The 25,838-nt window shown below is 50.9% G+C and overlaps 1 protein-coding gene across 3 annotated transcripts in view; it reads right to left on the reverse strand.

Annotated features, from left to right (window-relative positions):
- LOC131664818 (epidermal growth factor receptor) overlaps positions 1-25,555 on the reverse strand; it is a 63,028-nt gene extending 37,473 nt beyond the window's left edge. For 2 of the 3 annotated variants that reach the window (XM_058936211.1, XM_058936210.1), the window contains exon 1: positions 24,766-25,555. In XM_058936211.1, the coding sequence (XP_058792194.1) occupies positions 24,766-25,111 (346 nt within the window). In that variant the 5' untranslated portion in view covers positions 25,112-25,555. The remainder of the gene's footprint in view (positions 1-24,765) is intronic. The other variant, XM_058936214.1, reaches the window with a different exon arrangement.
- Between the last annotated feature and the right edge of the window lie 283 nt (positions 25,556-25,838).

Below are 25,838 nucleotides of genomic sequence, written 5' to 3' on the forward strand. Positions count from 1 at the left end.
CAATACAGAATGTACTAATTTCTCTTGGTAAGTTCGCCCTCGGGCCTTTGGCCTTCAATAAAATAGTCGTGCTTCTTGGAGAAGAAACTGACTAACTATTGCTAACTGCAGCTGTGAACAGCTTTGTCAACAATGACTGATTAATCGAAAAATGCAGGATGCGATGAAACGCTGTCATCGGACATTAATATCAGCCTTGATGTATGTCGAAGCATGAAAGCTTCCGATAATGTCAGCTTTCAGCCGTGACGCCATTCGACGTTAATTCCAGTATACCTGCACGCACACGACCAAGTTGCATTCTTCGAAATGTCGATGATTTAAATTGTAATGCTAGTCCGAACGAACGAAGAGTCGGAATGGAGTCGGGCCGAGCGGGTGCGGATCGAGAGAACGTCGGAGAAAATTGTTCACGGAGCCTCGTTCCTTCTGGCCGGCGCGTAAGCACGCGAACGGCGAACGGCGAACGGCGAACGGCGAAGGGCGAAATTCCGCGCGCGATAAAGCGAAAATCCTCGCGGACAGATTTGTTGGGCGAGCGGCTAAAAAGGACGGCCGGGCAAGGCGCGCGTCCGTAGGATAATTATTTATGCCAGATAGCATCTTTGGCTCTCTCCGAGTCTCTCCATCGCCGGCTCCCTCGCGAGCGGCGAACAAAGCATTCCGAAAATCACACGCGGCGGCCACTCGCGAGCTCGCCCTTGCAAACTCGTTTATTCTTGCCCTCCGGTTGTCCGGCCGCTCTGCGTTTTTCATCGACGAGCCTCTCAAATTCATATCGTCCGTCCACGCTAACGGAGACGAAGCAAGTTGTCGTCGAAATCAAATCAATTCCGTATCGAAGGTATTGAAGGTTCGAATCGGTATCGGCCCTGGGAACCTCGTGTCCTATCGCGCCTTTGAATCTCTGCATTTTTTCCGGTTCTCGTACCGGCCGAACTCCCCTTTAACTTTTACGTGCTTCATTAATTTACATGAGTAAGCCGTTGCGCCTCCTTCCATTCCCATTCCATCGAGTTTTCCATTTTTCAAGTAGCGATCGATATCCACGCGAGAGCCAGACCCGAACGAGCATTAGTCCTTGAGGGCAGCTCGATATACTGGAATCGTATCGATCGAATGGCATCCTTCATTTTTCCTACGTCATCTCCGTGCCAACGCGGGCTAATAGAGCCTTTTGATTGTACTCTTACATTGGCAAAGCGATGAGCACGCGTTGGCAACGATCGCTGCGAACTTACGAAAAATAAGTAACAATTAGTTGCAGTGCTACTTTAGGAACATCAACGTAATCGTAATGATGATATTGTCGATGCCGATTAAGCATGCGCGTGAGTTTTCGTCGATCACACCAAGGCAGGGCCAAGTGGGGGCCGACGAATCACACAGAGCTCAATATCGTCGCTGCGTCCGTTGGATCGTACTCGAGCGGTTGGGCCGTGCAGTGCAGAGGAGAGCAACGAGGTGGCCGGCCGGGTGCAAAGTGCGCGAAAGCAGGAAGAGGAAGAAGAAAACGAACGTGCGATCAGCGGCGAGGGGGCAGCGAAATCACGAGAAAGGGGACGGACCGCAACGAGGGGCAGGATATTTCATGAATGCGCGCCGTGAAAGCTAAGCAGCAGCGAGCGCAAGCCGAATGTGGAGCAGCGCACGGCTGCTGCGTCCGGTGTCGCGTTATCGCGTCCGTCGTCGACGCTCGCTCATCGCTCATTGACGCTCATCGACGGCACGGCTTGCGCGAGCCTCGTGCCGTCGAAGCCGACGCCTCGGCTGCGCCACCGATTGGCAACCCTCGCTCTTCTCTCGCCGGACCTTCCCTGCCCGGCGCTCGCGTATCGAGCTAATCTTCGAGCAGCGTGAGCCGCGCGCAGTCCAACTTTACTTTTAGATTTCGGCTTGCGCCAAACGACAACGGTTTATCAACGGTTAATCTGAAAATCGAGACCACCTTCCCTTTTCGCTGACACCTCCTGCCTCGTGCTTTATTTCCAAGTGTCGGGTTTCTGCCAAGACGAAACTTTTTCAGGAGGACCAGCTTCCGTGGAGCGATATTGACAACATTTGCAACATTTGCACGCGAACCACTCGAAATAGCGAACAACGACGCATGATTAAAGTTGCAATGAAGCTCTATGTGATTCACTTGCGCTGTTTACAAATGGACTAACCAGTAAACAGCTAGTCTCATTTGTGTTTCTGTTCGTCTCAAAAAATCTCAAAAAAGAAACGAATGCGTTACGTCAGGGAGTTAATAAAGGTGAGCCGTGTAGTCACATAACACGTGTTTTGTCGCAAATCGAGGCGCACGATCTAGAATCTCGTCTAAAGCAAACAAAAACAAAAAGGAAAAAAGGTAAAACCGAAAACCGAAAAGGTCTGCTCTCCCGCTGTCCCGAAAAGAAGTCTGCCCATCTACCTGCGAATCAGCGCTCGACTTCCATCGCTCCTTCTCCTTCTCTGTCGACTTTTTCTTCTCTTTCGCCGCCTGTTCCCACAGATCCTATAGATTTTATGCGGCCGACTAGGACCAATTTATGCACTAATTAAATTTCCTTCATTGATAAATAAATATCGAGGATACCCTCGCCACAAATTATTGTCCCAGCATGAAATCTAATAAACCAACGATTTTCAGAAATTCGCGACCAAATCACAGGAACGGATTATTCAAATGAGTATAGAAATGTATTATTGACATTAAATTTTTCTAGTATGTTCTATAAAATAGGAAAAATCCAAATGACTTGCATCCAAAACATGGAAGAGTTTTTGGACTAAAGAGAAACCAAGAAAAAACAGCTGAATGCGCTAATTTGCAGGCTGATCTTCGGAGCGTTGTTTTTTCATGTTTCGAGGCAGCTTCCAGTTCCTACCTGGCGATACGCCAATTCTAGAACTTGTACTGCATTATCGCTGCAGTGCCAAGTGTGCGCCGCAATAGCCACCTTGAATAACTCACCTGTAACAAAATTAAAAAGACTGGTTAAAAAAGAGCGTTCATTTGAGATTAGACTTGAAAGACGAATAAAATAACGCCAAGTGAATAGCGAAGCAACGTTACCAATCGGATAAGAGAAATTGGACAATTGAACGGGCGCGCGAGCAATATCTTCGAGTCACTACAACTTCGAGCGAAGAGCGCAACATTCCATTGCTTAACAAGATTATCTCGAAAAAAAAGAAAAAAATAGATAGCTATAAGTCGATTACTTGGTCCATCGGCGAATCAAGCCACAGTTAAAAGTGCGTAAGCCGCTGAGCAAAGCAAGGAGTAAAAAATAAAAAACGCAGGACAAAATGCTGAGGAATGCTCGCATAATTTTACGGCTCGAATAAAATGGCATAAATTTGAATTGTGAAAATGTCGCGGTAGTGGGCTGCGCTGTTGAGGGGCTTTATCGGGTGTCGCGGATGAAATATTCTGGCATTAAGCCTCTTGGCGCTGGATGCGTTTGGGGCCCGAAGAAGAAACCGCGCGAAGCAACAGGAGGAACAAGACTCTCGCCCTTGCTATCTTGCACTCGCGCTAATGGATCCCTGCAGCTCACTCGCCAACTCACTCTTACATCGTTTTACTCTCCTCGTTCTCTCGCCAAGCTCCCCCCCCCCCCGCCTTTTAACAGCTTTCCTCGCTCGCTATCGTTCTTTCGGCCCGCGGCTTTTTGCATTTTTCTCGTGCTCCTACATCGAAAGTCCAAAGGCGCGAACAACGCAACTATGCTCGCACTGATATTCATGATTGGCCTTTGGCAAATGGGATTTTGTACGCTCGACTGTTGGGAAAAAGTGAAGGACGGTGGCGCCGCGGCGTGGCTTGTCGTGGCCCTCGTCTCGACTATTACCGCACGGTTCTCCTCGACCGAGAGACAGCTGCAAGCACAATTAGGATGATGATGATTGGAGAAAGAAGGTATGGCTTGGATTTGTTTGGTCGATATCAGAGATTCGAAGCCAGTAGTCGCGATAATCGTGCGAGCGGAAATCCTGTATTTACATGGCTAATCATTGGTCGCTATAGCTCTTCCACGATAGCTGCCTACAAATTGAGCTGGCGAGCTTCCTAAAAAAGAAGACAAGTCGAAAGCGGTGGCAGCAGCAGTCGCTCGTATAACGTTCAACGTATGAAAAACCAGGGCCAGGGGGCTGTGGAAGGAAACATGTCAACGTGTCATCCGCTCGTATTGCAGTCCGAGACGTGGAAATGGAGGAAGTTTTGAGAGACGGAGCGAAGCGTGTTGTGATCGGCAGATGAGCGCGAGGCCCGAAGCACGTCCACGTACCGACGTCGAGGCTGAATGGAAAACAGCCGCAGGAGGAAGAAAAAAATGAAATAAAAGAAATGAGCCTCGGCTGTCTGCCGAAGCGGGTGCCGAGCGATAGAGTTGTGCAGCACCTGATCGACTCGCGTCTAGTTTCTCGGATTTTCAGCTGCGGCTCACTTGACAAAGAGGTCCACCACTTGTTCATTCGCATCTGACCGCGGATATAAAGCTTTCGCACTTTATGTATTTCCAGCAATCGACTCGACAAGTGTTGAACCGTGAAAACCGTGAAAATCGTGAAATGCAATGATCTCACGACTGCTAGTTCGTCGTGCATGCTAGCCTAGCTCGCAGATTTTCGATCGGCGAAGGAACCAGTTATTCGTATGCTCGGCCGCATTATCGATGCTTTTTCTGCCTAAAGAACTGACTTTCAATCGAATAAAAACAGGCAAACGTTCCACGACGTCGTCAAGAAGTCGTTCATTCGGAACGTTTGATTTTCTCGGATATTTTCGTTGTAACGTTAGTTAGCGAAGCCAAGTGGGAAGGCAGAATTGGCGCTTGCATAATAAACGAGTGGTCTCGCAGTCGAACTCGAACTACAGCATCGATTGTTGAACGCAAGAGTTGATCGATGTAGACGGGACGGCAGTCGGCTCTCCGGGAGCAAGGAGGATGTTCGGGCTGGGCAAAACACTTGTGACAACAGTGCATTTGGACATTTGGAAGACGAAGGAACAAGGGGGCGCTCGCTTCCAGCTAACATCTCTTGTTTCGCGGCTCGACCGGTAGGTGATGCTGGACACGACTCTCTCGCTTTGCTCTTTTTCTCGGCTGAGATCCTTGCTGTTGGGAGGAAGGGGCCGACGACCCCAAGAGAGCACGACAGAGTCGCTTTCTACTCTTTCTCTCTCTACATGTATATACCCGCTTCGCTGGCACACGATTCGCAGCCTCTCATTGTCGTACATTCCCAATCATGCGACTTTACACGAGTCCGGATAGACAACAAATTTCGCTTCCACGTTCGCTTATTCGCTTTACGGATGTTTTCAGGACGTCATTAGTATTACAACCTTGTCCCATCCGTGTCGCCTCTCTTCTGCTCCGCGTAGGAGCAGTAGCTCGCCTTGAAAAAAAGAAAAAAGAACCGAACAGGTGCCATGTTTCTTCGAATAATCAAACAAACATTCCACCAGAGGCTTCTAATAGCAAAAGCCTTTTGCAACACGCTGTACAGTCCGACAGTCGCTGCTATTCATATATATTTCCATTTCAAGCTCTGCGAAAGATGTCTTTTTAAGAGTCATTTGTAGCAGCCTGGCTTAAGCACTGCCAGAGTGTCCCAGAATCGATTTCCGGTTATTCGCCGTTTGTTCTGCCTCGACTAATTCCCTCTTTTTCATCTAGTCAAACAAACACCGCTTTCAAGTACGTAAAATATAGTTTAGTGGTCTAGTGAAAGTAATAACAAACCTATTCAGATGTAAATACTCGATAATCTTATATGTAACAAGTAAATAAAAGTGAAACTTGGATCCTTTTTTCTTGGCGTTATCGCTATCCGCCTAACGCAGCCACACAAAACTCCGGGACTTCCGGTTTCGCATCATTGCTTGCATTTGAAAGGACGAAACTGCTTTAGGCAAGTGCAGTTTATTCTAAAAATCAATAACTCAATATTTGTCCGAAGGCCCTGATAATTCTTACTTCCGTCTACCCCTTTAATCTTTCTCTATTTTTTTTTATTTAGTAGCTTTAATTTTTTGCTTCTTTAAAAAAAAGTCTTTATCTATACGCATCCGCTGAAACATCGTTGTCGCGAATAACTATATTTCTTTGAAAGTCCAGTTCCATGTTTCGATAATTTTTCACTGTATTCAAAAATTAGAATTTAGCTAAAATTAAATACGATACGATTTCTCATTATTCTGAACTTATAGTTTTTTAGCACGTGCAATATTCAAACCAAAGCCCGCTGGTGAGTTCTATGCGTACAAGAAGAATATTTTTAATTTCTCAGTCCTATTTTTAAGTCCTGAAAAATCGTCAAATTATTGTAATTGTTCGTGATACTAATTGGATAGCCCCTCGCTATGTGCCTTATTCTACGAATAAACTATGCATATATGCGCTAATTAAACGAATACTGACATCATTGCTCGCAACGAGCCTCATCTAGGCTAACTTTTTTAAAGCGTTTTATATAAGCAAACGAAATATGCCGAGTTCACATTTTTCTCTATCTAATGGCGGGATATATTTATAGGATGGGCATTTTTTGGCCCTCTTTACATTTTTCGGCCATTAACCGAGAAAATATCAACTCGTCCGGTTTGGATGGTTTAGCTTTATGTTAATTAGATTTCAGTACAAAGCGACGACACATCTTGATTGACGATGTTATTTTTCGTTTTTTTTTTCAAAATGACATCGTAATCATTGTGTATAATGAGTTAATTTCGTCGTTTGATAGAACCTGGAACCAATCAAAATTATCGATCTAACAATTGTGATCCACGTACAATTTTCCCGTTATTTAAGAAGGAAAATATTATCTTACGTCAAAGTTGATGTATCTAAAGCATATTTTTAAATATCCTGTTTGACTAGGTATACAAAAGTCAGAGTTTCTTCAAAGTAAAGTCCGTTAAAAATATATATCGTTAATTAATAATGCAACTAAGATCGATTGGTTGGTCAATGGTCATCGTTATAGCATTGAGCGCCAAGAAAGGTCAGTGTTTTACACATGCCCGAGTAAACAGAGCCGCATGTTTTTGTTTCTTTCCTCCCGATTTTTTTGCACTCGGAAACCTGAAACGGTCGACCTGCAGCGCCGCGCCACCAAAGTGGTTTGACGTTTAGTGGCCATAGGCAATTGCTCGTCAGAAACGGATCCGTCTTTACCGACAGTTGACTCAGCTTTACCTTCTCAAGGTATTGAATTATTGATTACAGATCATTGGAAAGAATCATCGACTTTGGATACTGTCGAAAATTGCCCTTCGGCACTTTGTTTCCGTCCAGTCCGATCGTGACAAAGTGACGAAGCTACGTGACATTGCAGAAATGAAAGCAATCAAAGATGAAATTAGTTGGTGTCGCTGGCTATAGTGCGAAGGAGATATTGTAGAAGACACTTTAAAAGTTGATGTGAGAGAACGCGAGTCGATAAAGATGGAGTCTGCGCTCGAAGGTGAAGGTAAGAAGAGGGTGGTCGAGCAGATGGAGAATCGCCGATTACGCCGGTGCAAAGATCGTCCGTTACCGGTCGAGCGGCCTCTTCGACTCTATTTCGAAATTCAGCGTTGCACACGTAGAAACAAAGAAATTACCGAAAGCGAAAGTTAGACGCGGGCACTTGATAGATTGCACGTAAGAAGCTCTTTGGCTCGCTAGTTATTAGCGTATTGCTCAAGGAACGTCGAAGCTTGGATTGCAGCGATTTTCGCAAATGTTCCTCATCTCTCGCGATGCCCGTCTTTTATGGAATAATCAGGATTGATCTAGAAAGAGGTGGAGCTTGAAACGACGTAAGTAACAATAAGAATACGAGTACACGCGATCGGGAGCTCATTGCGCGTCGAGTCGCCAGGAAATCTATACAAAGACATGATTCAAGCTTCAAATTGAAGATGACGTTTACGGACAATGCGCATTGTTCGCACACGTGTTTCTCATATTTGATCTCATTCGGCTAGTTGGCATGCCGTCAGCCGCATGCAGTTATCAACAGTTTTCGAGGCCAGCAGCTGAGCGCGAGCTTGACGAATATTCAGTGCGCGCATACGCGACGAGAGCGTGCCGTTGACTCATCTGTCGATTGGACACTGCAGACGTGCAGAGCATTGGACGGCGCGCAGATTACGGCCGAGTGTGCAGTTTGTCGCGGCACACCCGAGGAAGGGCGTCACGCTCGAGGAGTCGGTCGACGCGCTGACACAGGCAGGCAACGGCGACTGCTTTTCTTGGCGATAAGGCGGACCGGTAGCCAAGTTGTCTGCCGGCTCAACTTCGAACTGTCCGTCACTGAACGCGATGCGCGCACACTTGGATCGAGATGTCAGACTTGCGGACGGTGCCGCGTCCTGCCGCTCGCCAAGGTGCTAATGCTCCTCCTTCTTTTCCGTTGCCCTTTGCCGCCGGCTCCTGTCGAGCCGAGTCGGCGTTGCGTCGTTGTCGCAAAGTTGAAAATTCATCAGCGACGAAGACGACGCTTGTTCGATGTTTTCGCCATTGTATCCCAGACAGACGCCTGCACGTGTACCGGTGCACGTCAAGTTCCAGTGGGCATTCAACTTATCCGATAGGTCGGTGAACGACAGCGCCGTCGCAGTATTCGCGGACAAGAGCGCAATGCAAAGACGCCTGCTGCGTTTGCCCCTCGACACACGTGGTCGCGGAGCGTGTTTGCGCAGAACAATGTCTTATTTACGAGAAGCAATCACTTCTGGCTAAGCGCTTTGTGTTGAGACAAGTGCGCTGTATTGTCTTCGGAGGCTACGATTCACTTGATCGCAGATGCGCGCGACGAAGCTTCTCCTCGGGTTGAACCTGACGTAGAAGCCAGTGGGGGTCGAGAGCTGCCGATCAAGTGCGCGGCGAGGACAGGTGCCGTGGGGCCAGTGCAGATGGAATGGACGTGCGTTAGACGAGAAGGGACAGGCGCAGGGGCAGGGGCAGGGCGGAAGAGTAGCCGAACTCTTAGAAAAGCAGGAACCGCCGAGAGACGAGCGAACGGAGTCGGCTGACCTCGGAAGCAGTCCAGCAAGGTCGGAGGCTACCCGCGCGGCGACACACGACTGGAGCTTCTGGCGCAGAAGAGCAGCAGCTGTTTTCGTCGAGTGGCTGGCTGCGTCACGTGCCCGAAAGCCATCTGCCGCGTCTGCGAGCGAGCCCGGAGCCCTCGCACGCTCGTATGCGTTTCCACGCGCGCGTAAAACAGGTTACTCGTATGCCGCGCGGGTAGGCGTCTCCGCGTGGTAATGCGCACTCAGCCTCCCGAGCATCGCGCGCCGTTTCCCCCCTCTGCCGCGAGCAGCGCCTTGGCGATCCTCTTGGACTGGTCGGTCGCGCAACGAGCCCCTTTCTGGTTGGGCATGCTTTCGCCGGAGACGCTTTCCCAGCGCTCTCGATGGGAACGCTTCGGGGCAGCCAGCGGCCGTCGCGCCGCAGGACGAGCCACTTGATCCCAGCTGCGCTTCCACGTCGCGCGTTTCTCACAGCCCACCGGCTCAACCCTTGCCGTCTGCAGCCTCGGTCTCCTTCGTTTTTCCAACCGGATACTTTGGATCCATGATTTCTCAGCTGCGCTCGTGTACCTTTTATTGCGCTGTTTTTCACGTTCAACGAAAACATTAACGGCATCGTGTCTCTGCACTGCGAACGAGGTTCTCGGATGTACGAGTGTGTCGTGCGCGCGACGAGGCCTAGCTGCGGTCAAACGCTTGCCTCGACAAGCGAACGCTTTATTTGCTGACTCGATCGGACATAGGCATTCTCCGAGCAAGTTAACAAACTCGACACCGGTCTTTCCACCAAATTTATATTTGTCGCAACCGTGTGCAAAGCTGTTGGTCGTCATTTGGCCGTTATCTTGTTCACGAATGTTTGGCCAATGGAGACATCCGTGCGCAGCCGTGCAAAATGAAAGCCGACCTCGCGAGACTAGTGATTCTAGTAACAGCTAGAAAATAGGTAATTTCAAAAATAATAGATAACTTTCTGAAAACGAATGAAAGATTCATTGTTAGAAAGTCACAAAAGCGACGGCCCACCAGCTCGTAGAGTAGCCCCAAGGTTCTATGTCAGCATAAGTACCGACTTGTGTACATACGAGCAATATCTGCATCAGTTATTGTCATATCTGCCTGGCAAACCTGGCAGTCCTGTGCGCGAGGCTCGTTAGATGTCACGAAAGTACTCAAATTTGGTGTACAACAAGGTTTGTAACTTGCATTCTGGGAGCCAGAAGACAGTTTATAAGTATAGATTTAGGTTCCTTAAGGACATCTGCGATAACGGTCAACCGTCGTTGGCACGGCTGCGATTCGAATTTCGGTCGAGTTCGACATTTCCCTTTGCTTTGAAAATTCAACAGGAAATTGTGATAAATAAAATCGAACTCGACCAAGCGAATAAGCAGTAAGCGCCAATGTTAGACTGCGGAGAGCCCAGACGAACAGAAACGTAATCGACACTGATATCTATGATGACAGCTTGTGCTAAATATAAGTGTAGACTTGTGTAGGATTTTCCCATGAGCATGCATTTTCCAACGAATATCTGACAAAGAAATATTCCGATGGATTTTCGTTGGCAATACATACGTTCGAGCAACATTTTGAAATATGGTAAAGTCGCTCGACAGATTCGGATTTGGAGGCAAGTAAAATTAAGCGGAAATTTAATACAATAAGCAGGAAGTCAACAAAGCTATATGCATTTCAATTGGTCCGATGCACAATCGACTGCACAATTTGGACAATTGGAGCGAGCCCTCGATCGAACGAGCAATGCAGCGGAGAAGCGAAAGTAAAGTTTCTAAAAGAACATACGAATACGTGGAAAGTAAATGCAAGGTCGAATTGCTAGAGAGAGAGAGAGAGAGAGAGAGAGAGAGAGAGAGAGAGAGAGAGAGAGAGCAGTTACTTGCGAAAATTGTTCAATTAGGGATCTTTTGAGAAAGTTGTCGAAGCGATTGCCGGTCGAGAGGAACGAGCAGCATGCGACGAATAATAATGCAGACAGCGGGGCTTGGACACGTGCGCCCGCGTGCGTCCCGATGCGCGCGCGCAGCGATATATAAAAGCTATCGTTGAAACGGTCTGGTGCTGCTGCTGCTGCTGCTACTGCCGCCACTGCCGCCGCCGTGGTCGCGCGTGGTGGCATCGAGGCGTGTATCAACGGCGCGGCGTGACGGAATTCGCGAACGATGCACGATTCTGATTTCGAGCGGCCATTTCGGACAACGCTCCTTCGTCTGCGTTTGCACAATGCACGACTGCGCACGCGCTTCCAGAAAATCTGAAAAAATGAGTGACGCGGCCGAGGCGGAATATTTGCCGAGTGGGATCTCTTAAGCGAATCGAAGAATCGTAATGGTCGTCGATGGAATGCTTTCACCAATCATTCCGATAAGATCAGACACGTAGACGCTCGATATACACGGAGACAATCGGACACGATTGCGGATCGTACGTATCGAATCAAGTGTCGCGCTGGCTATAAGCAGAAGCGAGGCAGATAAGCCTTGGAAATTGGAAATATATATTTTGTTGCCATCAGAAAAATAAGACCTTTGTCATTCAAAACCAAATGAATTGCCAACATCCAGTTTATTACTAAATTAAAAACAGATGGCAATTACTAACAAATTAATAAAAATTATAGTTATTGTAGATTTAAATTTTAAGAACCTATGATTTTTATACAAATGAATTGTGGCTTTCGTAATAATATTTTTGTATTAAAAAGATCATATTCAGATTTCTCTCAATAAGTAGTATACAATTAAAAAAAAAATGAATCAATTATCTTCTTTAGATTGGGAGAAAAGTTATGTTAAAGTCGCGCTATGCGTTTTGAAAACACTTAACGAATTTTTGAGCGGTCCAAATAGCGGCGGTCGACTTCCCCCACCACTCCGCGGCGCTAAAAGATTGAAAAAATCATTGATTCTGTTTACGTTCGATCGCGAATTTAATGTATGTACAATCGAAGCAAAGTCTAGATATGTCACAGTTAAAAGAACCTAGGCTTTCCGCTTCGGATCGCTTAAAAAATTTTTCGGTATCTATATTAATCTTTTAACAACAGGTCGAAAACTTTAACAACCTGTAACTTTTTTATTAATTGACGAATTTTCGTGTGGTTTTTTCCAAATTGAAGCTCTTTTGACCATCTACCGATATACATTGTAAAACACCAGAAATGTCTTATAATACGCGGTTAATTTCATTTTGCAATTAAACAATATTTTAGAAAAAATTCCCTGAGTCGTAAATTAAATTTTTGTTTGTTTAAATTGCAGTCTCACACTTTTGGCTTCCGCCCGGAAACCGAGGCGAGATAACGGCCGCTACTATCGGCCGGTCCACATCGGCTGCGGCTTTGCCACTAGGCCGTGCGTCCGGCCAATCCAGCATACGTCTATCCTCCGTGCTCAAGACGCAATAACGTTCGATAAGGCTCTCGCCACATAAACGTATCATAACCTTCAATAATATAGCGTTATGATACGTTTGTTCCGGGAGTGTGTGTTCGTTTGGGGTATGCGAGAAATAGTAGTAACTTCCTGTTGTCGGCACTATCAAAATTTTTAGCGACTTGTACGCGTTTGTACGCCGTTGTACGCACGCGTATGCGCATATGTAGCGAGGGCCTTATCGAACGTTATTGCGTCTTGAGCACGGAGGATAGGCGTACGCTGGACTGGCCGGGGGCTCGGTCAAGTGGCAAAATCGCAGCCGATGTGGACCGGCCGATAGTAGCGGCCGTTATCTTGCCTCGGTTTCCGAGCGGAAGCCAAAAGTGTGAAGAGTTCAAAAAAACGAACAGGAGTAGCGCGAAAAAACGAATAGGAGCGAAACAAGAAGGAAAGGGGTGGCGAATAAGCGCACAGCTGTCCTCCGGACGACTCTTCCGCGCCGCTTGTGCCTAGATCGAGAATGCTCGGAGAGGCGAACCGCTGGTACAGGTCCTGAGAAAAGCCGAGCGCAGGAGCCGGAAAATGTGTACTTCCGCGCGAGGGGACCGTCGTGTAGGGTTGTGACGTTCCCATGCCCGGATTTCCATGGCACCTGTGCCTCTGATCGCGACCGCGATATATGCGATATACGCTGTAATGTAGGTCGGCCCTAAGCATATCCCCGGCCGTTCGCTTCATGCCTGCCTGCACCTCGCTCCACGCCCGAAATTCCGTTGCTCGTTACCGCGCGCATCCAGCCGTACTTGCATCTCGTAAAACACGAGGACAAAGAATCCAACGACCGCCGCAAAAGTGCTGATACATCACCGAGTCACTTTCCCGTTGCACGAACAGCCTGCACCGTTTGCCAAAAATCCGTAACTGCCTGTTGCACGACTGGTTGTATTCCGTAGCGACGAGTCGATTGCTGCGCCCGAGTGGGACAAAAGCGACTCGTTTCGGTTGTACTGCAAAATGCACAAGCGTCCAACTAAAGATTGCACGCCAATTGCCGAAGCTTGCGTGGAGGCGAATTAAAAGCACACCAGCAGTGGTCTTTAGAACGGCGTGCAAACTCGCGGCGATTACTGGCAATGGCGCCCTCTCCGCGCTCACTGCTATAATTGGGAGTTTATTGTTTCTCCGTTTTGCCCGAGTTATGTTTGTGCGCCGTTAGAGCTGGCATTTCCGCTGGCTCTGAGATCAGCTGAAAAAGCCTCGGAGCGTCGGCGCTGGTTTTCAAGTTTTGGAGTTTTGGAGTTTTGGAGCCGGTCGCGATTCGACAGCTGGTCAGTTGCTCAGCGGCGAGAGGTGGGCAGAACCGGAGAAACGCGGCCGATGGCGCGGAGGAGCCAAGGGAGGCAGAGCGCGCATACTAATAAAAGTGCGGGCATGTCGGCACGTCCGAGCTAGCTGCTGCTTATGCGCGCCGAGCGCTTTTCGTCCTCGATGAAGAACAATTGGCCGTGTGAACGATGCCACGACGTTCGTAGAAGCACTTCCGATCGCAGCAGCCGCAGCCGATGTGGAAGCCACAAGTGCGAATGCGAGCTTCCGTGGAGATGGCCCGCAATAATACGGCAGTAATACAGCGACGCTTATAAATTTCTCTCGTCGCCATCGCTCTTCTCTGGGACTGGAACTCTGGAACTGTGGAACTGCAAGGCAAGCGCTAATTGCCGCAGCGCGATCGCTCTCATGCGTCTACATCCTCGCGACTTGCGCAACCTCCGCTCCACGCAGTCAAATCCAAATTGCGATTGCGTTGGCCCAAGGTGACGAGCGCTAGCTCGATCGGCCTTCCTCGCTCTACAATACACCGATGCACGTGCTCCCATTTCTCTTCCGTACTTATCGTTTGTTTTAACTGCGAAGGCCAGCGCAACAGTCGACGGCCTTCCCCATCTTCTACGATTCCACGTTGCATCTAATTCCATTGTCAAACTGTCGGGTCTCGCCCGTATTGGTCCGGAGGCGAGCCTCTCGGATGAGAATTTATAGATTCCCCTCCAATTAAAAACCAACTTGCTCCTCGTATCTTCACACTTGGTGGCTCCAACATACGAACGCTCGTAGCGCCCTCTTACTTTCCTTCGGAAGGGAAATACCCGCATTTTTTCACCACCCAGACAGTCAGTCATTTCATTAGTTTCATTTTCTATACATCTGGCTAAACCAGCATCGCGCGGCCTTTCTAACTATGCTTAAAGTGCGTTTTTAAATTAGCCTACAAAACTCTGAATGTACCCACTTGGTATCCAACCCAACTCGGATGCGCCTGATTGATGAAGTGCAGTACTAGTTTAAGTGCAAAAACATTAAGGTATCGTTATTATTAAAAACAGAATTACGCGTCGAAATGCGTACTCGAGGGTATAAAAATATTTGAGACGAATGTTAGTGGCGACAACTGATTTCTCGTTTGAAAGCAGTGTATTCGCGGTGCGATTGTATTGCCAATAATAACGAGACCAGGCAAAGGAGACGCGATCGAGCGAAAATTTTTCTGGCTTGATCGACGCGACGAAAAGAGGCAGGACCGGGTTCGTTCGGAAAACGTCGGAGGTTCGGTCACGAGGATTCGAGACTCAGAAGTGCAGGCGCGTTCTTTGTTGACATGTGTAGTGCACGAGCACTCGCTCTGCATGGCAATGAGTCGACGACAGCGGTGACAAGAACAGGACAGCTGCGATGTTAGCAAGCGATAGAGGCATCGATCAAGACGAACAACTTGGTGCGAGCGCGAGCATCGCCGAGTGGCCATCCGCACGCACGGCTCTTTTTTCGGAGGCTCGTATCCGCGCGTACGTGCGCAGGCAGCGAGCAGGCGAGTGGAAGAGAGCAAGCGAGAGACGCGCAGCTCGGCAGGCCGTAAGGCTTCTCGGATTCGCGTTCCCATAGAGCAGAAGCGGCGGCGGCGGCGGCGGCGCGAGCGGGACGTGGGAAGCGAAAGGGAGGCATCGCAGCAGACGCCTCGAAGAAAGCACTGCTCTGCTCTGCTCTGCTCTGCTGCCTGTGCCCCGACGCGCACATGTGCTACTGCTGGGTCGCAGGGAAAAGCCGGCAGCCCTCTATCGCATTCCGCGCCTCTGTTCTCGTGCGCTCCTCGATCGCTCGTCGCTTCTGACGTCCTGCCAAGATCCACGAGAGGTGACGGGGAAACGGTTCGTCGATCGATAGCTGCACTGGCCAAATCCAGTCGAGCAGCTTCTGGCGCTGCGAGTAGCGCGCGTCGGCACGGTTCGTTGTCTCTGGCGGCTGGCTGGCTGCAACTCTGGAACGCTGGAACGCTAGAACCCTGGAACGCTGGAATGGCCTCGCGATAAGAGCGAGTGCATGGACGAATCGTAAAGCTCGTCCGTCGCGGCTGGTATACGGCAACTGCTGGCAGGTCCCCGCTCCGGTCGTCGGACGAAGCCGTATCAAACTGATTTGTGCCGAGGCTCGCGTAAACTGCCGCGTGCGTCAGTTGGAGCGAGGCTTGCTTCCGAGAAGAAAAACACTGGGCAGTGGCGCTTGAGTCATTAATGAAGCGATTCATTACCGTTAACAGAGCATTGCTCATGCTCTCGCGCTGCTACGCCTAATGCACGCTGATCTCGCCCGATGATCCGCCCGTGACGGCGTGCCGGGCTGCGGTACCACGGAAACTAGTGCCCGTACGGACCGATAGACCGGAGGCGCTCGGAGCCTAGGCCGCGCCGATCAATTGGTCGCCTCGCGTGCGCTCGCGCGGCTGAAAACAAGTCGTCGGGCAGCCAATTCTCGTCCGGCTGTAGCACGCAAACAAAGAGCGAAGAGCGACGACGACGACGACGACGACGACGACCAGCACGTGCCTCGGCTCCGGCTTGACGTGGCCGTAGCCCGCGGCTCCACAGCCGTCGGACAAAAGCCTCGCCGGAAGAGCAGCCCATTTCGCCGACGAACGTAACAGTCCACTACTCGACCTTTTCCCTGGCGGCGAATCAACCTTTATTCGCTGAGCGTCGTTACGATCCTGCCGCTTGCTCGATCCTCGCTACGATGCTCTGCTTTGCCTCTTTGTCTTTCCTTTCTTATGTCTATTCGCGTTACAAAACAACAATTGCCTGGGCTTACTCACGACAACGTTGCCACTTACTTTCCGCCATCAAGCCAAGCAGCATTAACAAGTTAACAACAAGCGCTGCAACGCGATAACAATAACGTAACGTAAACGAGGCACTTTGAACGTAAATTCGGCATAATGCGACTTGAAAAACAGACGCCAGACGTACAGGCTCTAAGACGGAGCAGGTGGGCTCGCGGAAGGAAGCGAACTCACACGAGTGGGAGGAAGTACTCGAGGTGTGAAAAACAGCGAGGAGATTGAAACGCAGGCGTCGAGGCTGCGAAGAAAAAAAGATCGGAAGATTGTTTATTATTGAAGAAGGCCATAGGAGCAGCAGCCCGGCCACCTGTCCAGAAATCGACGCGCGTGGGAGGATCGGAGCATGATGGACGAGGGAACGCATGGCAGGAGGGTATAGCTGCAGCGAGCGCAGGTATACGAGAGAACGCCACATACGGCGACGGAAGATCCTGCGAGAATAATGAGAGAGAGAGAGAGAGAGAGAGAGAGAGAGAGAGAGAGAGAGAGCGCGGCAGCTATTATTAAATTCATAATAGACAGAGAAAGAGAGAGAGAGCGCGCGAGACGGGAGCATGTGAAATTTGGTGGCTCAGGCCGTCTCCTCTGCCTAGGAGCGCTCTCACAGGCCCGCGCGCAGAGTGAATGCACGGTGGACGCGCCAGCGCTCATCGAGCCCCTTGGTCTTCGGCTCCGAGATACGTAATTAACGAGGCTCGGGGAAAAAGGAGATAAGAGGACAGAAATTGATCGCTGGACCACTCAATCGAGCGTTGGAAAGCAGGATCCAGACGTATCCGGTACATCACGAGCCGCTGCTGTATGTGGGCTTAGCGCGCAGGCCCGCAGCTCCGATTTCACATCGGATACTCTCTAAAGCTCTACAGTACCCAACAGATTTTTTGCCGTGCGCACATGTGAGTTTCCTTAAAACAAGCGCTACCGAAAGACGAGAGCTTCGAGCTAAAGAGGGCCAGGGCCCTTTGCTCTTTCCGGGTTCGCCGGGCCTTCCGCACTTTTCTCGCGCTTTGCCTGGCCGTTCGTCGGTAATTGCCGCTGAACCAGGCGGAGACGGCTCGAGTGCGCGGGCTGCTCTTTTCGGAGAGCGGTTGGTGCAGCATAGGGGTTAGCACCCGCAGCAGCGCGTCAGCTCCTTCGGGCCCCGCGAATTGGAGCTGACGGGATGCCGGCCGCGCGCTCGTTCTCCGAATCGATTCGCAGGCATCTCCTCCGCGACGAGAAGGCCAGCGGCTTCGAACGGCGCGCTCGTTGTCGGTGCGGCGTTGCGCGACGGCATTACGCGACGCGAGTGCACTGGCTCGCTCGCTCGGCATGCAAATAATTATACTCCGCCGGGAGTCTCATGACGGGACGGGCCGCGACGAGGCGCAGAGTGTGACGCTACAGTCCGACTCGGCTGTCCCTCGCTCTTCGCCCTCGCCGAATCTACAGTCGATGCACTTGAGCGGCAACGCGAGGCGTCGCACGCCAGGCGCAGAAAGAACACGACCACGAGCTCCGTGGCTTTGGCTTTTTCAACAAACTCGCGGACGGCATTCGCGCTTGTTTTTGCCGGCTGCGCGTTCGAGTATATGGTTCCGTTTGCCTTCCTCCTCTTCGTCGACGATTGCTCGGCGTCACTGGTGGCTCGGGCTGTTTGCGGCACGCTCGACGTCAACGTGAAACCAGCGCCGAGATGCGCTGGCGAGATAAGATAAGGCCTCGCACGGAGACAAAAGCATTTTTGCGCCGGCGTCGCGCGATCAATTCCAGCAGTTTGGCAACGGAGCAGCGAGCCGCTGACGGATTGCACGCGCCGAAGGAGGCCTGCCCACGATTTATTAAGGCAACCATTGGCGTTTGACTCTGTCCAAGGCACGCGGATCGACGCTGGCTGCACGGGGGACGAGGCAGCAGCTATAAAGAACGAGCCGGGAATCGAGGCGGCTCGAGGAATCCGTGAACACTGGAAAGACGCTGGCCGATCGAATGCGAGCTACCGACGGCTCTTCCTGAAAAACCTCGCCTCGCTTTTTTTCGCCTCGACTCTCGGAATTCTCGCGGACTTGAAGAGGTCCTCGCTCGGCTTTAAAGCGTCATTGTTTGCACCCCGACGCTCCGACGAGCTGCTTTCATTGGCGTTCCGAGCGAGAGAGCGAGAGAGAGAGAGAGAGAGAGAGAAGCCGACCGATCGCGCACAAAGACGCCAACGGCCATGCTCACAATGACGACTCGCAGCATCGCAATTTTTCAACTCAACTCTAGCAGACGCGTATTATCAGTTTTTTCTTCCTCGGCACTTTGTTGCGGCCCAGCCACAGACAAGGCGACAATGTCAGCAGCGAAGAGCGTGGCCAAGCGAAGAAAACAAACGAATGAGAAAAGGCGAAGTGCGTCTTTCTGTCGCCGAGTGAATTTAAATGACAGCCTGACGAGGATGGTCGAGAGAAGAAAGGAGGGGAAGAAGAAAAAAATTTGGCGTTGGGCGTTTTTCTGAAAATCGCGAGGCGACAGTGCAGCTCGAGCCAATGCAATTGCGATTCAGCAAAGGCCGCTCGCGTCGATCGCTTGGAATTGCGAAATTATGCGAGACTCGGCTCGCGCTCGGCTCGCGCTCGGCACTTTCTTCGCTGCGAATGCTTCGACGGCAGCACTTGTATGACGATTGATGTTCACTACGTTTCAATAGTTGTCCATTAAACGGTCAGCCGATGCATGCCTGGCGCAGCACAATCAGCCAAGAGCACTGAGCGGCGGCGGCGGCGGCGGCGGCGGCGGCGGCGACGGCGGCGGAGCCCCGAGATTCAGTAAACGTAACGTGAGAAATGGCGCGCACTGCGCAATAAGAAAAAGGAAGAAGAAATTGAAGGAGAAAAAAAGAAGCGGTGTCAATGAGCAAAGCCACATGTGCGCTGCACTACGCACGCAAACAACCTGTTCCCATGCTTCTTTCAAAACTTTTTTCATTTCGCTCGCTTGACTCGTTCTCTCTGTCTTTTCATGAAAAATTGCCGTCCGATCGGTCTGCTCAATGGAATAATCGGGCCGGCAGCGGCCAGTACGATTTCTCGGGCAAATGCTAATGATTAGAGAAGAGGGAAGAGAATTCGAGAGCGCGAAAGGAGCGCGCTAGGCTTGATGGTAGCTGACCGTGTACGCGGCGGCGCAGGGAGGCTATAGTTAGGCGAGCATCGGCGCACTCGCGTGGTACAACTCGCTCGAGTGCTCCTCCCTCGGCAGGAAAAAGTTGCGAGCAAAAGACGCTGGTAAAAAGCAGCGGGAGAAAACGAAGAAGGACGGCGCTGGAAGGAGGAGAGACAGAGTTGTTCGGCGCAGTGACAAGTCCGGTTCACAGAGCGAGAGGCGCGTGTACGCGGGCAGGCGCGTTCCCACAGGCGCGCGCCGTAGCGCGGGCTCGCGTACGCGTATACGCGAGCAGCCGGCCCGAGCGGAGAGAGCCGAGAGAGCCGAGAGAGCCGAGGGAAAAAAAGAGGGCATGCGGTGCGCGCGCCAGCGCTCGGCGACCGTCGCAGCTGGCTGCTGGCTGCTGGCTGCTGGCTCGCTCGCCGACGGCACCGCGCCTGGCCGTTCACCTTTCCCGCCGCGGCGCGCGCTCCGCCGTTTTTCCAGCCGGACAACTGCACTTCTGGCGGCGTCGCGGTCGTGCGCCGCACCGGTTTCCCTGCGCGGCTCTACGAGGAATTACCGCAAGAGCGTCGGCGAGTGCAACTCGGAGCACCGCGCGCCGTACAGCGGAGCAGAAGAAAGGAAGGAAGGAAGGAAGGAAGGCGACGCGCAATCTTGGCGGCTTCTGGCGGGCAGCCGCACCGAAGTGCGCTGGCGCTGGGAAAGTGCGCCGAGCCATTATGCCGGGCTGCGGCCACTCACGCGAGCGCGAGTTTCGGACCGCGCTCGGGCCGCGAGGCAGGATATGCCGACACTCGCCGATGGATCATCCATTGAGCCGCAACAAAAGTCTCGTCTGGTGCGCGCATTCACTGTGGAATGTGAGCGCACTTAAGCGACGGCAGTCGCACGGACGTCGCCGCTCGGAGAAAGAGACACCACCTTGGCGCGGACTCTCGCGGCGTCGATAAGAGAGGCAAAAAATACAATTGGTGCCAATTGCAGCAGCCAAACGATTATTGATTCAATTGCTGGCTGCTAGCTAATCTTTCGTAAGAACGCGGCCGCGCGGCCGATTCTTCTCTCGCTTGTCTTGCTGCTTGACAATCGCAGCATCGTCAGCCTCAATTAAACTCTCTGCCGCTTCTCGCGCGAGGCGCGACACTGGCGGGGCGAGAGCGCGCGTCCTCTTCGCAGAATCCCCGGGAATGACCATTTGTTCACCGCGCGCGCCGCGTCGCCAATTGCCGGCGAGGCGTCGAGGCGTTCGGCTGACTTTGCAACTGCGAAGTGACCGACCGCGGAAAGCTGCGCGGGCCAGCCAGCTTTCAGAGGCGAACGCCTCAAGTTCAAGAGCCACGGCGCGCCGGGGCTGGCTGAATAGCGTAGCTGAGCTGCCGAGAGAGAGCGCGCGGCCGCGCGATACTATGTGACCGGGCAGATGGCCCGAGGATTATCAAATGGCCGCTGAACTTGGATGTATATACGAGAGATCGTTGAACTTGCGGCTGGACTCTTGTGCAAGGAGGAAAAAGGGTCGAAGTGTTATTCGTCGCTGAACGCAACGCGACGCAACTTCCGGAGCTGGCAGCAGCTGCCAAACGAGACCGGGAGCAGGACGTTAAGCTTACGTCCGGCTTACGTCCCTCGCTCTGCTCGTGTGCACTGCGCGCATAGACAATCGCACGTCCCTACTTGATCACTTGTTTACAGGCTTTTCGCTTAAGCCCACTCGATCTCTCGCTCCGTGCCGCTCATCGATTACCTCTCGCTCTCTCTCTCTCTCCTCTTCTCGCCCTATCAGCTACCTTGCAACTTTGTCTCATCTCCCTGCGCTACGATACCTCCATCAGTCAGCAAACTTTTTACACTCGCCTTATTGCTATTATTAGCCATACTGTACTTTCAGTCACATTTACTACGAAACATTGTCACACTGGGATGTACTCCTGTCATTATAACATCTATTCATTTCTTCTACTGTATTATTTTTATATGACCTAGTTCTTCAACATTCGTTATAACAATAATCAAAATTATTATCACCCGTACAATTTTTACAATGAATATAGTAAACACATCACTGGAGCGTTTTCGGAACATTGTTTCAGTAAATACCAATCAATTGTTTGGCAGCGAAGCAAATGAGTTTTTAATAAATTTCAAACCAAAATAATCTGTACAGTCACGATAATTTCATGATTAATTTTATTACAGTCGATTCAATTACCAGAAAAAATGACTGATTCAGCAACAAAGAATACATTTAAGGCATTTGTTACATTGGCAATTGCTGAGAAATGAAAAATCAATATAATCTGTAAATAAAAGTATGGACTGAACGAAATCTTCCACAAAAACATAAACATAACATCACCAGCGTTGAGCAGCACGATCTACGTGACGTCCATATCAATACGCTGTGGCCAACTAGTTAGTGGTAGCTTACTGAAGTAAATTTGCGAAAACGCTCCTGGTCCCCAAGATCGCACTCGAATCTAGTACATCCCTAAATTGATCATTTGCAGGAGCTAATTGTAGATGGCGGTTCAAGCCTCGGAACCTCGCAAGTGGCAGAATAAACATTTGTCAGTCTGAATCATCATCATGAGGCGGCCATATTCAGTCGGTTGGTATCGATTTGCGATTGAACGTTGGAAATTGAGCATCCCAACGTTTTCCATTTATGAAAGAGAGCTAGAACTTCGGGCGCGATCACATTGGCTCTTGGGGGCGGCTATATTGAGTCGGTCGGTTTTGATTTGCGATTGGATGTTGGAATTCGAGCATCTCATCGTTTTGAGAAAAAGATTTTTTTATTTCCATTTTATTGACAATTCCGATCGGACCATATTATTAAACGCGAAACATTAAGTTCCACGCCCGCTCGTATACTCCCAATGCATATGGGCGTGTGCAAATAAATATAGGCTCTGCGCCAAAGATGAATTTCAACATCAATATAATTCGAATGAAATATATATATAATTAAGTTTTCCGCAGTAGTAAAAATAGTAACATTCACTAAGCTAATCGCCTGTATTGTGTTTATAGTAATAGTAGTAGTAATTATTATGGGTCCTAGAAATTTCACATAGTAAAACTTCCAACAATTTATAGCCATTTTTATTACATTCAGAGTATATCTCATGTTAACGGTGTTTTGTAGTAATTTTAACTATATACAGATCACAACAAATGTTATATCAGTTATGTCTGTACGAAGCGACAGTCGTGTTCGACTCTGAGCCACTCCGAAATGCATTTTCTCGCCGGTAATGATTTGCCGCAACAATGTTTCCGGATCAGCGATTCTCTTACGTCGGCGAGTATTTGCATGACGAGGACGAAGCAAACTTTGCGCCTCGGGGCCATAGTTCTCGATAAAGATACCAAGCCTCGCGTGAAACTGGTTTCGATCGGCGGAAGTCGGGTCGAGATCCGCTCTAGTCAATCTAAACCTAGCTGGAAAAAAAGCTCAACAGCGGTAAATGGGCCCATGATTCTCGCCACCCCCCCCCCTCTCGTTCTCTCTCTAACTCTTCGGTAAATAAAATTTGCCAGAAAAAACGATGAAAAACGTGAAAAAGCAAGTTAGCGGTACTCAGCCAGCAAACTACTCGGCAAAACGACTCTTACAAACGCGAAACCGCGAAACAAATGTGAGCCGTGCTTAGGAAAATAAGAAACGAAATATATTTGAAAGGTTGTAAAAAACTTTAGTCAGTGGGGCACGTGAAATCTCAGGTGTCGGTCATATTTTTTGCTGAAGATTGGGCAAGGCGCGCGGACCAACAGGCAGTGCGCAAGTAAGGCGAGGGAACACGAGGAAGGAAGGAAAGAAGGAAGAAATGAATGAGCGAATGAATAGGAGGTACGAAGGAGCTGCACCCCCGTTAGATCTGGCTCACGCCGCGGGATGTATGCTGGAGTCTCGCTTTTCTCTCTCCCTCTCTCTCTCTCTCTCTCTCTCTCTCTCTCTCTCTCTCTCTCTCTCTCTCTTTCTCCAGTCTCATACGCTGTTGCCAAGTTTAGCTCTCGTTCGCAGACTACCTGCCTGCGCCTCTACTCGCCACTACATATACGCTTACCAGTGCCTGTAGTCTGCGATTTTCTTTCTTCCCCACAATTCCAACTTCCTCGTTTCACTCGAGCAACATTCCACATTAGGCTTGACAAATTACTGATATTTCGTGAAATCGGTCGAACGGCACGAGCAGCAGAATTTATTGCTAAAAAAGCCAACGTTGGCGCTTCAAAGATCGACAATAATGGACAAAAATAGGCTATTGTTCGAAGCGGACCGCGCGAGGCAGGTATAAGCATGTCCTCGAAAGAGAGAGAAAGAGAGAGAGAGAGAGAGAGAAGGGAACGAGCATTGGAATTACTTGGAATGCCAGCGCACGCTATTCCTTTTTTAAGGATCAGGCCAAATCAAAGCAAACGCTACTCCACATAGATCGACTCCTTCGACCGAAGAACAGCAGGCAATAGCGATGGAAGTCGAGGACGACGCGCGTGCGGAATGTGGCACGCTCTCTCGTGTCAGATTGTAATTTGACAGTCATACGATAGCCGTGGCTCGATTAAATAATGGCCAAAGGCGCAAAGGCGAGCCCCTAAGCCTTAGGCGCAACCGGGCGACTCGGTCATTGAGTTTCGAGAGGTGTTGTGCGTCGAGTGCACGGAGGCTCGTCCGATCGCTCGGTCGAGGCGCACGGTGCACGCGCCGCAGCTCGTTCGATTGGTGTCGTGCGCCCGGCCGACCGTTGGTCGCGGTGGAGGACGCGCGCGGACCGCGGCGGCAAGATGCGCGCTTTCGGCCGCCGGGGCCGAGAGAACGGGCCGGGGAGCCGTCCCCGTCAGCGGCGAAGGCGAGGGGAGGGCCGCGGGCCATTGCGCGTTTCCCGCTTAGGAGCAGTCCGCGCGCAGCATTGGCCTGAATTCCGCAGCCGCCGCCGATCTCATTGAAGGCCTAATTAGCCGCAAACGCAACGCCTAACGAGGCGCACTTAAGCAGACGCGCGCCGCGTCCCGCGGTCGAGTCAAGTCAACATGGAGCTGCACTGTACCTCTTTCCTCGATCAGATTGGAGGGAGCCAGCTGCGCCGAGCAGCAGAAAATCGCCGACAGCAGCAGCTGGGCCAGCAACAGGTTGCGCTGCGCCATGCTCGCGGCCGCACTGGACTGTCCTCTTCGGGCCTCCTCACTCGCGAGCAGCCGCCGCCTCGACGAGCATGTCCGCGCTAGCACTCGTGAAGAGGACGCGCACTCGCGCACTGCCGCCAGACGCAGGCGTCGGCCCACCTGTTGAATGTCAGAGCCTGCTGGCGCTTCACTTGCTCGCACGTGCGCGCTGCTCTTCGACCGCTCGCGGCTGCCGCTCGACTTGGCGCTGCTCCTGTACGATCTGCCCATCACTGCCGAGCAGCCCCTGGCCGCTCATCCTTCCAGCCGATTGTCTTCGACGGGTTCACTGTGCGTACCGACCCACCCGTCTATAGTCCGCGGACGGAGGACGGAGGCTTTCAACACGACCGACACTTGAGCTTGGCACTTGCTTGACGTCGCGCACGTTCACTTCAATGTTGGATCCGCGTATGCGTGGTGCTGGCACACCTGGCGCACCACTCACGGATTGGCAAACAAAGCGAACACTTGGACACCTGCGGGGCGCAGAAAAGGCACCGTGGCTACGCTCACTTTGCTTAACTTGGCACTTTACCGAACAAGCGGCACGTGATTACAGTATGAGATACGTCAAGTCCAACACTTGTTGCAAGTACACGAGTGACCAATTCGACGAAGCGTCGAAGAACGGTCACAGTCACGCGGAATCGATCTTACTCCTACGCCGCTTGAGCGAAGAATAAGGGATTCGAAGCGTCGACTGGCTACGGAGTGCGGAGCAGCCGAGCCGAGAGTTCGTGACGCTGCGAGCTGCGAGGGACAGGAGGGGCACCGCCGCAAACACGCACACACGGCCCGCGCCAACTCGCTACGAATGTGGCCGCAACGCGGCGCTACCAGCATTTTTCCGTCCGATGTTCATCCACATTTCTCACAAACTCGGCTCAACCGCCAGGGACGATCGCTCGATGCATCGGATTATACATTAGATTATATGTGTGTGTGTGTGTGTGTG

Source organism: Phymastichus coffea, unplaced genomic scaffold (assembly GCF_024137745.1).
Source record: "Phymastichus coffea isolate CEN01 unplaced genomic scaffold, Cenicafe_Pcof_1.1 PCOF00045, whole genome shotgun sequence".
In the NCBI taxonomy this organism is placed as follows: Eukaryota; Metazoa; Arthropoda; class Insecta; order Hymenoptera; family Eulophidae; genus Phymastichus; species Phymastichus coffea.